The sequence below is a fragment of the Tyto alba genome, unplaced genomic scaffold (genome assembly GCF_018691265.1).
Source record: "Tyto alba isolate M040663 unplaced genomic scaffold, T.alba_DEE_v4.0 Super-Scaffold_44, whole genome shotgun sequence".
Classification (NCBI taxonomy): domain Eukaryota; kingdom Metazoa; phylum Chordata; class Aves; order Strigiformes; family Tytonidae; genus Tyto; species Tyto alba.
This window is the reverse complement of record NW_024881320.1, coordinates 11,606,368-11,622,049: the sequence shown is the minus strand read 5'-3', so window position 1 is coordinate 11,622,049 and position 15,682 is coordinate 11,606,368. Positions and strand designations below refer to the sequence as shown.

The 15,682-nt window shown below is 45.4% G+C and overlaps 1 protein-coding gene across 3 annotated transcripts in view; it reads left to right on the top strand.

Annotated features, from left to right (window-relative positions):
- The window catches only part of ADORA2A (adenosine A2a receptor), a 30,064-nt gene extending 15,679 nt beyond the window's left edge, over positions 1–14,385 (top strand). For all 3 annotated transcript variants that reach the window (XM_042805573.1, XM_033001478.2, XM_042805574.1), the window contains 2 exons: positions 84–970; positions 8,506–14,385. In XM_042805573.1, coding sequence (XP_042661507.1) covers positions 621–970; positions 8,506–9,466 — 1,311 coding nt within the window. In that variant the 5' untranslated portion in view covers positions 84–620 and the 3' untranslated portion in view covers positions 9,467–14,385. The remainder of the gene's footprint in view (positions 1–83; positions 971–8,505) is intronic.
- Positions 14,386–15,682: the final 1,297 nt, after the last annotated feature.

Sequence of the window (15,682 nt, the reverse complement as noted above, 5' to 3'; positions counted from 1 at the left end):
TAATGAGATTTTGCTTTTTCCATCTCCTGTGTACAGCTGATTACATAGTATATGTGGTTGGTGTTTGTTTGCTTTTTTTAAAGGAAACTACAAGCGAAGAAGTTGAATGTTTGCTTCAGCTGAAAAGACTGTTTCTCAAGTCCTAGTGGGAAAAGGTGAAAAAGAGAACTGGAGGATGTTGCTAGTAGGTATGTACATGGCAGGAAGCTATGACTAGCAGTGTGATTGTCAACAGGAAACAAAAAGTCGCAGCCGATGTGACACTGCCATACTTTCTGTGTTGTATTGCCTGCTGGACTTTGTGGCCTGGGGAGCCATGCATGTCTACCTGAGATATTCGCCTGTCCATTCATCTGCTGGAGTTTGAATTATTCTGCATCTGGTTAATCAACTTTGCAGCAGTTGGAAAGCTCTGGGTTTTTTTCTTGACAACTGCTACTGTAAAGATCTTGAACAGCTATGGGGAGAAAAGGGTACGTGTGAGCAACCTTCACCGGCTGGCAGCTGAGCGTTCTTCGAGACCCCAGGAGGCTTTGAGGTGTCTTGGCTGTTCAGTGCTCTGCAGATATGAACGCTGAGCTTTTCTGGCACGTTCTTACATTGGCCTGGTCATTCTCACCATGCTAGTACATGGGAAAGAAGACTTCCTCTCAGACGTAGCTTACATCATCCTGGAACTGGTCATTGCAGTGCTGGCCATCCTGGGGAACATCCTGGTCTGCTGGGCAGTCTATCTGAATAGCAACTTGCAGAACGTCACCAACTATTTTGTGGTGTCCCTGGCTGCTGCTGACATTGCCGTGGGCGTGCTGGCAATCCCCTTTGCCATCACCATCAGCACTGGCTTCTGTGCCTTCTTCTATGGCTGTCTTTTCATTGCCTGCTTCGTCCTGGTCTTGACTCAGAGTTCGATCTTCAGCCTCCTTGCTATTGCCATTGACAGAATCATTGCGATCCGCATACCCCTCAGGTAAGCACGTGTTGGGCTGGGGAGGTGGAGGGGGCTAGGTTGGTGAGGGATGAACGTCAGTAAAAACAACAGATCTGGAGATGAAACGAGGAAGGAAAAGTGAAATGAGGAGCAGCACTTCTTCCCTTGTAATTTGAAAAAAAACTTTTCTAGGTCTTGAAGGCTGCCTTGGCTGCTGGATATTCTGGTTGCTTCTTCTTCCAGTTCTTCTCTGTCCTCATATGGTGTGTGCCTATGGCATCGCAACGGCGCTGCCTGGGAGCTGCCGCTCCTTATTTAGACAGGATCATGCAGTAACCTCAATAACCTGTGCTCTGAGCTGCAGCCAACAGCACCAGAAGGATCGCTGTGGGAAAGTGGAGCTAAAGCAACACATGGTGGAGGGTAGAAAGGGGGTGAGGTCAACTTGTTTCCTTCCCCATGGGGAGAATGGGGGACTCTGCAGCTGTAGCAGCGGGGTTGTGGAGAGTCTGGATGGGGGTTTTCTCTTGGGGGTCCATTGAATGGGAAAGGAGGAGAAGCAGCAGGCTGTGAAGAAATGGGCCTTAGGAAGATTTGGACTAGCTTAGGCACTGCCTCTGAAATCAAACTATGTATTAGGTCAAGGCAGAGGCTTGTCTTAACCCAGACCTGCAGAAGGTTGTACTGTGGTCTCTACTCTGGAGTTTAAAGAAAGAAAAGGGTGTTTCAATATTAGACCTTGAAAGCTAAATATGACTAGCTGCTACTTTCTGTGTAACCAGGGAGGCTAATGTAGGATGAGGGAAAGTTTCGCCACATGCAGAGGGGCTGCTACTCAGTTCAGTTTTCCAGAAGCACATTGTTGTGATGGGATATATCTGACCATGGGCAAGAAGCAGCATTGTGTTTTGTGGGCTGGGTTTGAATGCGGTGTGACAATGCTTCCAAGTCATTCAGTAAGCTCAAAAGATGTAGAGGAAGCCCCGGGAGAGGCCGGTGCAGGCAAAGTGTAGGAGTCTCCTTCCTTCCCGTCTTGTCCTGAGGAGGATGCAGCACACTCTCAGGAATGGAGAGACTTGCTTCCTATCCTGAACAACAAATGTGGCTGCAAAAATGGAACAAATTTCTGATTGTTGTGCTCTCACGTTTGAGTTTTGGACATCCTTACTCCTGTTGAGTTTCAATTACTTGTGTTGACCTGTGCAATTTAGTTTTGTCTCTTGTGAATACTTTGATCATCCAGCATGTATATTGATTAACACAAACCTCCCATTCAAAAATAGAAAGCATTCTTTTCCCTAGAGCTTCGGAGATTACCTTTCCATGTGGACCAGTGCAGCACAGTCTTTCCTGAAGCCTTGCCTCAGCAAGCCTGTGCTGCTATAACATTACCATTAATTGTTGGTTTCCAAACCTGTAGTGATACCTGTTACAGCTTCTACTTTTGGTGTAGTTGTAAGGAATAACTATTCCATTCAATTGCAGAGAAAGCTATATCAATATTGGTTACCTATAAATTACACTGTCTCCACTTTTCTACAGTTCTACATATAGATGGTTTCAGTTTAAAAAACAAAATAATGATAAATGGTACAAAGAAACATATGTAGAGTAGCCCTTGGAAGCTTGCCTCTGAAATTATTTTGAGAAGGGCTAATGTCTTTAATTCATCTCTCATGAGCTAACTCTGACGACTTTTGCTGACAGTTTAAGCACTCTTATTGCTAGAGGATGACTTGCCAGGAAAAGGATTTTTAAAATCTGGATTTCTGCCCATTTTTGGGGGTATCACTATAACTATATTGTCATGAAAATTTAATTTCCTGGAATAGCCAAGGTAGTAAAGAGTCTTCTAGAAAAATCAGGCATCATCGGTGCTGGGCATGGTACCGGTTTCACGATTTTGTTTTTGAAAAAACAGAAAACACCTTCTTGTGCCTCAGAAACAGTGGAGTTGACTGGATGCAGAAACCTGCAGGTAGATCCATGGGTTCCTGCCCCTCCTTGTCCTCTGCTAATTTGTCCTTCTACAGTAGGAGTGAAGAACTTGTCAATTCTGTTTCCCCTTTAAGAATTTATGGATGAATAAATCTTAGATTTATAGCTTCAGACATGCTGAGAAAGTGAAAGCTGATTAGCTGAAGAGGGAAATGTGATATGATTCAGACTGCTCGCATCCTCATCTTTTTCTAATATCTGGTTGTCTCAAAAATGCGTCAAACCATTAGAAGGAAAGTTCTGCCACTAAAGATGCAGCATTTTCACCCCATCCCTTAATACCTAGGAAAGTCTTTTCTCTCCTCCTCAGAGGACAAAAAAAAAGGTAACACTAGACATTCCTGGTATTCATTAGATGAATGCTCTTAAAAAAATAATAAATCAGACTTCCTTCACTCTAGCAAAACCAAAACGGGTCAAACCTAATTTTGATTCTTCTTTTTCTTTTTAACTGTTTCATGTCTGATATGTCCTAAGGAAGATAACCACATATTTCAGTGAATACATGTGTGGATGAATATTCCCACACAAATAAACTGTCAGTATTACGGAGGCAGAAGAGTGGTATTTCTGATATTGCTTGATTTTGGACACCTCAGTACATAATTAGAGTTACCTTTGGATTGATTTTTCTGTGGATAAAAGACCCTCCCTCTGAAACATTGCAGTGAGGAAAAGATATCTGCAGGTAAAATTTTAAAATACATAAAAACTAATTTGTGAACATCTTATGAGCTCTACCTTTCAAATGATTAAAACATTGTGTAGAATTTGATAAACTTTCCAAAAGTTTTCAAACACTTTGTCGAATTCTGTCAGGTTTTATACAAATGTAACACTCTGCCAGTGGCAATAAAGCACTCCCAAAGAAGTGAGTCTGAGCCATTGTTCAATCTAGGATAAAATCCAAACTGTGTCTCTAACATGGCAGGTACCTGAAAACCTGTGCTCACTGATATAAAACCTCCAGGCGTTCTAAACAAAACTGGCTGCAAGTCTGAGCTCCAGGATGAAGTCATGGGCCAAGAACAATTGCCGCTTTCCCGTCTCTTTGGTGCCAGCAAATGCTCCGTGGGCACAGGGCCCAGCCACGTGTTCCTGTGCAGGCGTTTTGGTAAAGATACTCCCATGGTGAGAGCTCCCATGGTAGCTCCGATGCATGGGAAAGAGGATAAATTTTTCTTCCTGCAAACAAATGGAAAAGTTTTCTCGGATTATTGCTTGCTCTGTCTGCTGGATTCAGATATTCACCTGTGGCATAAATACTAACGCAGGTCATAGAGTGCCAACTACAGTAACCTGCTGATGTGCAGACCTTTTCCTCTGATGAGAGTTGCCTTGAAGATGACTGCCTAAGCTGCTGGCATGTCTCTGGTAAACCATAACTAAGGTGCAGCTCCCTAAATTTGGGACAGATTTGTCCCAGGCAGTGGTGATTGAAACTGCAGCTCTGTGGTGGCATTGCGATGCTTTTCTGCCAGAGGCTAAGGGGAGCTGAACATAAAGAGCTGGCTTCTCAAAGTCTGGGGCAGGAAGAATAGGAGAGATGAACACAAACTCTGAATAAGGTATAGGACATGGAAGGGACCTTTGTGCTGAGAACAGTCTGTTTCAGCTGTTGCTTTAATTCTCTAGGGCTGCCTTCTCAAATGCTCGTATATGAGCATCTGAATCAGTGAATCAGGGATTTAATGTTTTATTGTCACTTCAAGCCGTATCCGGACTTGTTTCTTTCCCTGATCACCATAAACCTTTTGACTTCATGAGAAGCATTTCCTACATGCACTCATGTTTGTGTCAAATAGATTGTGGGCAGATTCACCTCCTTTGAACAAGGATGGGCATGGCTTTGAAAGTACTGCCAGTTGTCTATGGCTTCATGGGCCACCACGGAACTTGCTGTTACCAAGGTTTTAGTCTGGAAGCTGACCGTGCCACGAGCAAAAGAACGATGCCTGTCCACCGTTACTGCTTCTGCTGTTTAGAGCCCTGTGCCCACCTGTGGTGTCCCACCCTACTCATCTCCATAGCATAGACAAGCACTAGTATCAGTTAGCAACTGGTAACAGGGGAGGAAGTTCCTTGACTGAGAGTTCTGGGAAAGGATTGTTTAGGTGGAGCCTGAGAAGGTCTGGGCTTGGTTTCTTGCTCTGCCACAAGATTTCCTGGATGATCTGGGATTGCTGGTGTCTCTCATTTCCAGATGACATGTAATAGGGATAGAGTATCCTCCTTTTTTCTTGCCCCCTATGACTGCAGCTGCCTGAGGTTTGAGTGGAGTGAAAGTGTCCAGTGAGCAGTGTTTTGTAGTGGTTTGTTAAAAACCATTGCACCCTGCTGGAATTCACATCAAAGCCCAGTGTCCTCAACGCTGAGCACAGGCTTTCTGGTGTGATGCAGTAAAGGTGGCTGAAATGTTCTCCACGTGTGGCAGAGCCATCTGGCCAAGATGCGCAGTGCCATCAGCCAGGGGTGGGTTTGGAAGACAAGCAGCAGGCTGGATGGATGCTGTGATGATGAGTTAGGCCAGCTACATACCATGCAATGTATGGAAAGATTTTAACTTCTACCCGAGGACCAGCTCTGTCTTCTGTCCAGCTTCACAGTGTAGGAATCGGACAAGTGAGGTACTACACTCTGTGGAAATCATTGTCTTGATGACACAGAGCTTAGGCCAAGGACCCAGAAGTGTCACATCCTCAGCCAAGTTACTCTAGACAGCACAGATGAGTTGTACACTCACCAAGAGCAGCTGTTCTCCTGCAGTCAGTTTGCCAGTCTGATGGTTGGGAGAGCAGCAGGGCAGGTGAAATTATTTGGGAGAAAACATCCACATTTTCATGTGTTTGCAAAAGTAGGTTTTGTTTTCTAGAGGAGTCAGGTGGCCCTGTTCCCACACCCAACTCCACCGTGAGTGTCCCTGTGCTCTGCAGTAGTGTTCTTTGTGTCTGGAACTTTCACGAGCAGAAGTTGTTGTTTGTGTAGCAAGTCCAGTATTTCCAGGAAGCACAAGAACTGCTTGTGCACAGACAATCCAGTGCTGTCCGGACACATCAGACATGCTACAAAGTCACCCGCCAACTATGCAGAACATGGGCTGCTGGTGTGAGCAGCTCCTTTCAGCAGGCTGCGTCTCCTGCATAGGGGCCAGCAGCTCACAGTGTATGTGATGCTTCCTGGAAGCCCTGAACTTACCACGTGGAGCAGTACAGCACTGGGGATACAGAGATTAGCTTTGGCCTGGCTGCTGTGAGCCTAGAAAGGTACTCAGACAGGTGCCCAGACTCTTCAGTGTCGGCCTGGTGACATCTCCAAGCGGACAGAAAGAATGAGTCCGGTAAAGTCCATCTGGACAATAACCCTCAGCCAAGTCATTCAGAGGGGTCTCCTGTGGATTCTAGAAAGTAAGCTCTCCCAAGCAAATTTACACTTCTCGATGGGTACCTGGCCAACATAGTGCCACATGCTGTGTCATGAGATGCTGAGAGCTTTCTCTCTCAACTCTTGGAGATCCTGAGCAAGGCATTATGGAAATGCACTCACTGGTAGGTTGGTAATTGCCACTGCCAGCACAATACACTGCAGCTGGAAAGCAGGCAGCTGCTTGGCTTAAGTGCTGTTCCTAAGCCTTGTAAAGTTTGTTGCATGGGAATCCCCAGAGGGTAAGAGGGAGGGAGAAGTGGGGGCGTGTTTGCTTGGAGCAGTAATGAATATATTTTTAGTGGAAGGGACATCTCTAGTCGTGGGATAACAGCTGCAAAATTTCAAAATTCCTCTGACAAGATGTAGCCAATTCCAGGGCTGCAGGGTTTTGAGGGTTTGTTTTTTGTTTTTCCAAGCTTCAAGTGCCTTCAGCCAATCTCTTGCTCCCTGAGTGTACTTTTCAAAGCACAGATGCTGTTTTGCTGTGTTGATGAGATCTGAATGTGAGCAGCTCCCCGCTACTATCCGTACTGTGCCCTTAGCATCCCCTAAGCATTGAGCAGGATCCGCTACTTGCTGGATAAACTTTTTTGTCTCTCAGAATCAGCTGAATCTCTCCCTCATTTCTAGAAGGAGGGTTTCAGTGTATTTTGGGTACTGGGAATTGTGTGGCTGGTTCCCTCACCCACTCCCTCTTTTCCGGTTTTGAAATGCAACTGAGGAAGGGACACTCAAGCCTGCAGGGTCTTCTGTGGAGCCAGTTTTTTTCCAGGGCCCATCAGCAGGGATTTAAACCATGTGCAAGATCTCCATTCTGTACTGTGCCCGGCAAAAGCAGTCTTTCTCCTCCCCTGTCATGAACTTGCATTGGGATAGGAGCATGAACCTTTAAGAGTAACTATTTCATTGAGAGATGGAAAGAATTCTATGGCTTGCTGGATTATTTTTCTTTAATTTTTGTTTGCTGAGAGAATTCTGGGGACAGAGGGAGAAGGAGCATTGGGTAAACACTGAGAGCCCAGCACTACCATTGTGCGATCGCAGACACGTGGGGTCAAGTACAGTGTGGGATCCACACTGGACACTGTGGGAAACCAGCCATCTATGTTCCATGCTAAGCATTACCAAAGGAAGGAAGTTGCATGGAAATATTAAACTGTTGCCCTGATTGACATTTTCAGAGAGAATAACTGGTGGAGTCAGCTTGCAGTAACCTGTGAGGCCTTCGGAACTGGCCAATAATTCAAACAAACCAAGGTCTCTAGCTGCACTGTCAGATTCTCACCATGTTGCATATTGTCTCTTTCAACAGATCTTGATGAATTTACTGCTAAGAGCACTGGCTTCAACCAGGCATATCAGTACCTCCACCTCTGAAGTCCCCTTTGGTGTGTGCAGTGCAGCCCACAGCACACCTGTAGTCAGAGCACTGTCCTCAGCTTAATTCCTCCTTTCTGAGAAAAAGATGGGGTCAGCTTATCTGGGCTGATGAGGAAAATTGCTGAATTTTCTCAGTTATTTAAGGAAGATTGGTGGTGCTGGCCTTTCTGAAAGTACCGTTGTGGAGCAGAGTGAGGTGCTGTGCAAGGCAATGCCAACCTGGCTTCTGCGACTGAGTCAGCAGAATTTCCCTGGAGCACACCCGAATGTGGACATGGGGCTGTTGGCACTGTGCCTTTGAGTTCTTCTGTGCTATTTGGCTAACAGATTTACTGCAAGACAGACCTAGAAATTCCACACTACAAGGCTGTTTCTTTGCCAGAAAGGAGGAACTACCTCAGCCTTCAGCAAGAGAGCCACGGTGATTGTCTTCACCCAGGGTCAGAGTAGTGCTGTTGATTATCCAGACTGCAAGATCAATGTGCATGACCAAAGTGGGCTGGTGGGGTGAAGGAACACAGATGAAAACTGTATCAATTTCCCTGCTTTCATATCACCTCTACACTGCTTAAAGGAAAGGGGAGGGAAATAGGTGGCATACAATGTCACCATGGAGTCCTTGCTGTGCTCCATGGGTTCTGCACGGCAGTTCAGAGGCCCATCTGAAGAAACAGGTGCCTTTCTTGCTGTCTTCTGGGCCCTTGGGAAGTCTCTTGGGTGTCAGGGGCTTGTTGAGTGCTATTGATGTAATTCCCATTTCCTCTGCTTTATAGGTACAATGGCTTGGTGACTGGCTCTCGAGCTAAAGGTATCATTGCCATCTGCTGGGTATTATCTTTCATCATCGGCTTGACACCAATGCTAGGGTGGCACAATCGTTCCCAGATAGAAGAGCTGGGTTCCAATAAGTCCTCTCCCATCAACTGCAGCAACAGTATGGTGGCATGTCTCTTTGAGGCTGTGGTCACCATGGAGTACATGGTCTACTACAACTTCTTTGCCTGTGTGCTCTTGCCCCTACTCCTCATGTTTGGTATCTACTTGAAAATCTTCATGGCAGCCCGGCGACAGCTCAAGCAGATGGAGAACAAGATGGTACATGGGGAACGTTCTCGTTCCACTTTGCAGAAGGAAGTCCATGCAGCTAAGTCTTTAGCCATCATTGTTGGGTTGTTTGCAGTCTGCTGGCTCCCACTACATATTATTAACTGCTTTACCCTTTTTTGCCCGAATTGTGCCCATGCTCCACTCTGGCTGATGTATCTGGCTATTATCCTGTCTCATGCCAACTCGGTTGTAAATCCTCTTATTTATGCCTACCGAATCAGGGAGTTCCGCTACACCTTCCGTAAAATTATCAGCCAGCATATCTTGGGCCGGAAGGAGCCGTTCAAGGCAGGAACAGCCAGCTCCAGGACTTCCACTCATGGTGGGGACGCAGAGAACGCCAGCATACGAATCAGTGAGTATGCATTAGAGGTATACACCAATGGAGAGATCCACAGGGATCCTGAAAAGCAGGACTTAAACAAATGCAAAGCTGGTTTGGAATGGCACCAGAATGGAAATGCTCTGGACATGGAGACAAATGGGCATCTCCCACATTCCTGCAAAAATGGGATTCTTTCAGATGCATGCATGAACAGGGAGCTTCACAGTGAAGAGCTAATTGATACCCAGGTGGCTTACTCAGATCTGGAAAGAGCAGCCTTCGCAGCAGCTGATGTTTCCTGATGAGACTTCCAAAGTCTTCCTGGTAGAATTATTTTTTTTCCATTGGTGACCTCTGCCATGGCAGAAAGGGAAGTTGGGGGGCGGGGGGAGAGGTGTGTATGCAGATCGCTGTGGAGAAAGGGGTCCCTACCCAGGACTGTGGGGATGATCCTAAATACTAGACTGGAGAAAAGCCAAGATCCCATTGAAACGGACTGAGGAAGGAAGGACACGTTACCCATCGATGACCTGTCACCAAGATCAGTGCCAAGGTCAAAGATGGTGTTCCGAGTTCAGCACTGGGAGACTCTGCTGATGCAGGGCATATCATGACATCATGCTGTACTGTGTATCTGTGGTTGTATGTCAGTTTTGCTGTCTTTACCAACAGAAATAAAAGCATGGCTGGAAGTATTCACTGAATTGCGAAGAGCAACAGGGAAGGGGCCTTTTAGTACTTTGGCCCTGCAACAAACAGAAGGGGGATAGCAGCATCTGTTGGTCAGGAAGGATGCCAGCAACTGCTTGGAGAGGGAAGGAAATTACCTGATGGGAACTTTGAATACCTTCAACCATGGCATTTTGTCTTTCAGTTCATGTTTTTAAAGCTTATAGTGCAACAGGTTGCTCAAATGATTTTTCTTCTTGTCTTGATAAGATTACTTTATGTTAAGTTATAAAAGATGGGCAAGAATTCATATCCATTCCCTGAGCACTCAATGTTGTCAATGCACAAGGCAAATATAACCTCATAGCTCTCCACTTCATCTAACAAATAATGAAAACAGAGTCTGTAATATGGATTTCCCTTAGCAAAAGGGCTGTTAGCAGGACTTGGTGCTGCACATAGTAGACAAGCAGGCCAGGTTGTGGTCTGTCACTTGGGTGGTCATGCCCTAAGGTGCTGTGAAGAGCTATTGGGTGTGTGAGCTGTCTGTAGGCTGATGGGCAATGTCTGCTTTTCCCCCTGCCTCTGTGCTTGTCCTCCTGAGCTCCTAGAATGCAAATTCTTTCCATGGCCCCAAATATGTGTGGGGGGAGCTAATTTTCCATATTTTGGTCGTTTTCATCCTTACTCAAAGGGCTGTGGGATTATTTTCTTCTTTCTTGGGGTAGGGAGGAACACACACACATACCTAACGCTTATTTTTGGAATTTATTATTTAAACACCTCTTCTCCTATGACTTTCTTATGTGACTTCAGTTTTTTTCCTGATGTGCTTTACTGTGAAGCTTGAAGTGTCCCTGCAGTGCAGAGTCCAACAGAGCTGGGTCTGTCTGGTTAGAAGATGCTCCTATTCTGAGAAGCTGAGAGGCGTCAGTAGTGGAAATCATCTTAGAAACTGCAGTCATCTGTGTAAGGGAAAAGGCAGATCTGTGCTGCAGCAAGTGTATGCACTGATGTGGTTTGTTGTAGAGGTGTAGAGCAGTTTGATAATTTTCTGTATCACTTACGAAGCCTGGTAGCTCAAGGACAGCAGAATGCCACGTCAGGTTGAATTCTACCTAAAGATTATCTGGTTTTTGTTTTCCAGACAAATAATCCCTGTCCAATACCACCAGCCTTCTGGAGAGACAGGCAGTAACAGTTCTACTGGAAAACTAAAAGTCTGGTAATTTCAGGGATCTGAAGCTTATTCCCTAGCTGAAAACATCAGAAATACCATCCCCCAAAGCTGGCTCATCCTCATGTCTGTCCACTAACATTTCAGAAGCCAAATAATCTAATTTTCAGAAAGGAAAGGGGAGCTGGATTTTGATATTTGAAGAAGAGCAGGTTAGATTTGTGTGTTCTTATTCCATGTTTATTTTAAATATTGTGAACTATTAAAATGAAAAGTCAGTTTTATTTGAGGAGAATTTTCTTTTTGCCAGTCTCTCTACACAAAGGTAGGGAGGAGTTTATAATGCTGAACGTGTTCAAGTATGTAACTGCTCCAGGCTAGTACAAGGTTTACTGTGAGATGGATAGAAAGATGTGGTTGCCACCACGGTCCTTAGCAGAAAGGCAGGCAAGTTTGTAGAACAATAGACCTCACAGTTTAATTGAATTACTGCTTTCTTGGCACAGCTCTTCCACATAGTCTAACATCAGAGGAGTGGATTATCACTCCAGCACCATTAACAAACTCTAAGCCATTTCCCTGTGACTGACGTTGCAGGTAGTTCCTCTGTAGGGTGGCTTGGGATCTTTTTATTCTTAATCTTTCTTGATGGAATATTTCTGGAGATTATTTGTGGGGTGGCTCCTCTATAGATTATTTGTGGGAGGGACCTCCTGTAGCAGTGGCAGAGGAACTCAGGCAGGAAAATGGGGATCTGATCTCCTCAGGCCTCAGTTGGGAGCTGAAATGTTTCTAAGAATAACACAAGATTACATCCGGTATTCATGTCAATAACAATTAGGTCCACAAAGAAGCAGAGCAGGGAAGGAAGTGTGGGAAAATACCAGCATCTCTCATGAGCTGGAACACACACGAGTGCAGAAGTGTCTCCTATTGAGCTTTAGCTGCCATTGTAAAGGGATGTTTTATGCCACATTGCATCAGACTTTCAACAGCTGATGTGGGTTGGTTGCTTTCTATTGTTTCCTGAGCTTCTTCGCACTCAATTATGGCAGCTTCTTGCTTGGTTGCCACAAGAATCAAGTTGATCTATGTTGATGCAACAGACTTAGGATTGTCCCTCTGGAAAAATTTCCTGCCCAACCAGATCACCATGCAAGCTTACTGAGTTTCCAGATGTCTTGAAATTAGCTTTTCTGTTGCTGTTTGAGATGCCCCCCAAGTGTGTCCAGTCCCTTTCAACATTAGTGATCCAGATTTGAAATGAAAAGGGTGTGTGAAGGGGCCAGGGGATGTGTGCAGGAGGAAGTGCACTGTGGGTAAGGAGGCAGTGTGTTTTTTATAGAACTGGAAGTCTGTAGTCACAGGAAGGAAGGGATGGCAATTGCACCACATGCTGTGTGCCTTCTGGCAAACATATGTCTGAGATGGACCTTCAGAAGATGTTTCTGAAGTAGTTGTTTGGGGAGCATGAGCCTTTTGAACAGAGTTTTGGATTTCTTATTTATTGTTTCCTAGGGATCATCATTTCAAGGCTTGCTTTTTTTTAAAAAAAAAAAAAAAAAAGGAGCTGTAGGGTCCCATCAATGAAGTGTCCTCTTTCTTTCTCCTGGCAGCGCTCTCCACTCTTGAGAAAAGTACCTGTCTTCCAAACTTGCATAGGGCAGGAGTCATTAGAAAAATGAAAGTTTAATAACTGTTTCCTAACATCCCCACTCATATCCCCATTTTCTTTCCAGCTGGAGAATGTTTAGCTGATGAAATATAGCTGTTCTGGATAAACAAAGATGGTACCAAGACAAAGGGAAGAATTAGGTAACCATCAGGAGAGGCTGGAAAAGACTTCCTTGGAAATCCAAGGTACAGTGGGTCCAGAGAGGGAGAGCTGGAGTAAGAAAAAACTATTTTCACTCTACTGGAACGTCTTACTAAAAATGGCTGGGGACCCATAGTGAGATGTGGTGCCTCTCTTGGTGTGAGGGCATTCCATGAATTTCACCATTCCCTGAAGACTCAGGCTCCAGGGTTTATTTGTTTTATAGGGTTTTGGAGAAAGTAAGGTTTGATCAGTTGCCAGGAATAATTTTATCAAGAGTTCTTCTTGGGGCCCTCTCCTCAATAGGGCGCTGCTTTTTGCATGTGCAAATAAATGCACTTACAGCTTTGTCCTGCAGAGTTTGTTTTGGATCGGTAATATTTCAAAGCCCTGTGCAAGCTTGAGTTGCAGCTCTTGAACAGAGAAGCAGTTTGGCGTGGTGGAACAGCTGGGGTTACTGGAGACAGAAAGGTTTGCCACTGGTCCCAGTTGGTGCTAGGAAGCTTATTGTGCAGATGGACTTGAGAGTTATATGGAATAGTCTGAATCTTTGATCGTTCATTGAAAAGAGGCTCCAGGGGATACTGCTGGATATAGAAAAGTCTCTTAGGTGGGGGAGCAGACTGGAGGGTTAGGGTTAAGGGGAAATCTTGGTGCTGAAGGAAGATTTGTAAGGTAGGTGTTTGGGAGGATTTCAGGGAGCAGGAATGTGCTGGGAGGTGCTGGGGCTTGCACAGCTGGTCTCAGGGGAGCCGTGCTGGCATGAGACCAAGGTGTGACTTGCTGAGGAAGGGCTCTGGAAAGGATGTACATTTTGCTGCTCTCCTGGGGTCACTGAAAATGAGCAACCTTGTCTGATGTGTGTGGAGAGTTGACTTCATATGGTCTGTATGTGAGAGGTGGTTCTTATGGATTATCTTTTCAGATGCATTGCCTTGTCTCGTGAGTGTGTCCAGGTGTAACAAAAAGCCCTTCTGCTTCATGAACATGAGCCCTACCTAAAACCAAATCAATCCAGCCATGTTCTGTGGGAAGGACGAGCATGCTATAACAGTGCTGCAATGCATTTAAACTGTAGAATACTCTCTAGTGGTGTTTGCTAAGTTTAGCTGCCTAATAACTGGACTGAGTCATACCAGAGAGTTTTTTCTTTCTAGCCCTGAGCTTTTGGCCTCCTTTACAGTAAGACACATCAAGAGTAACTAAAATCACACCAGTTCCTCATCTGCCTGAGAGGTGACTAACCCTGACAGACTAAGAATCCCCAGACTGGGGCAGTGTTGTGTGTAACTCCCCATCTTATTTGTCTGCTGGGACTGTTCACACAAGAATGTGTTAAAATCAAGACTGGAACCTGTTGATCCAAGAACATCCTTTGCTTCCCCCACTCTTTCTCAGGAGCTGGTGTTCCTGCCCCCTGTCCTATGGAGTGGTTGTCTCTGTGGTCTGCAAACCAAGACACTATGAACACCCTGCTGCACACGCTGTCACTATAAAACAATTACTCTTTTAATTTAAATGTTTTATGAATATAGTTGTTGTTTTCCCTCTGTTTGTCAGTTACCAGTGGGAGGGGAGGGAAGGGGGTGGGAGAACCTGTGCATGCAAATGTATTTAAAGTGCATTGACCAAAGGTTTTTTTGAATCTGTGAAGTTTTCATATCTGTGAAGTCATCAGACTGCTGGGCAGTGAGGAGCCGCTGGTGCTGCTGAGTCTGTCTTGGTTACATTTCTTAATAAGCATTAAAATAATAAAATATATTTGTAAAAGAGAGTGTGAGTGCCTTTGTCCCAGGAAGATCCGGCTGGCTGGCTCTGTTTTGTGCAAGTGTTTTCTTATTATTTTATTAGCTTTTTCCACAGATTGATCCTTCCGGAGAGCTCTCTCCCTGGTGCTGCCTATTCTTTTGCAGAAGATATTAGTATGGACTAAGGTGACAGACTCAGATGGACCAGAAGACTCCTCACATCTCTGACGTCCTGGGATTTGTCATCTTGAAAAAAGAGAAAATGTTTACAGCTGTGTATTGAGCACAAGGTAGAGCACTGTATTTGCCCAAACTGCTGCAGTGCCAGGCACGGTGTGTCGCATAGCAGGACCTGGAGGGCCCATAACTGGCCCATGGAACAACTTTGCAGCTGTGACTGGAGCATCCCAGCCTGCTGGCTCTCCTTCCACACAGCCCTGCTGGTGCACCTCAGACCTCCTTGTAAGAACATCACAATTTCAGACTTCTGTCCTGTTCTGCCAATGCCACTAAGGCTGAGCCAGCCCTGGCGTGATGTCAGCCAAATTAGTCTGGAAATTGAGGTAATGAATCTAGATGCTGCTGTGATGCCTCTCAAGCCAATTCTGAGCAATGCTGACAGAATGAAGCAGGAATAATTTCCAGCTATTTTCAGCCAGCAGCTACTAACTATGTGTGTGAGGTTAGTGAAAGTCTGTACAATCCAGGAGCATTTGGAATTGGAAAGTGATAAAATCAAAGTTCACCAGATAACTGTCAACTACTGGTCATTCTCTCTTTTGGTTCATTTTGCAGCTGAGCCAGAGGCCTCACTGGAGGCCCCAGTTTGTGGAGAGGTGCTGGCACGCCGGTGCTCTGCAGCCAGCTGTGCCTGAGCTGTTCAACCAACTGTGTAATTGAAAAGTGGTTTTGATTTTTCCCTCCCTTCACAAACACTGTGCATTTTGTTCTGCAGCATCAAAGGCTGGGAGCTCAGAGGAACAATGGGCAACTGCAGGAGCCCAGGGGGAACAATGGCCGTACCTGGCCCGGGGAAGAAAGCAAGTACTTGAAAGAACAGAGAGAGCTCCCAATTTAACAACACAATTGGGCTGATCTGGAAATCTCT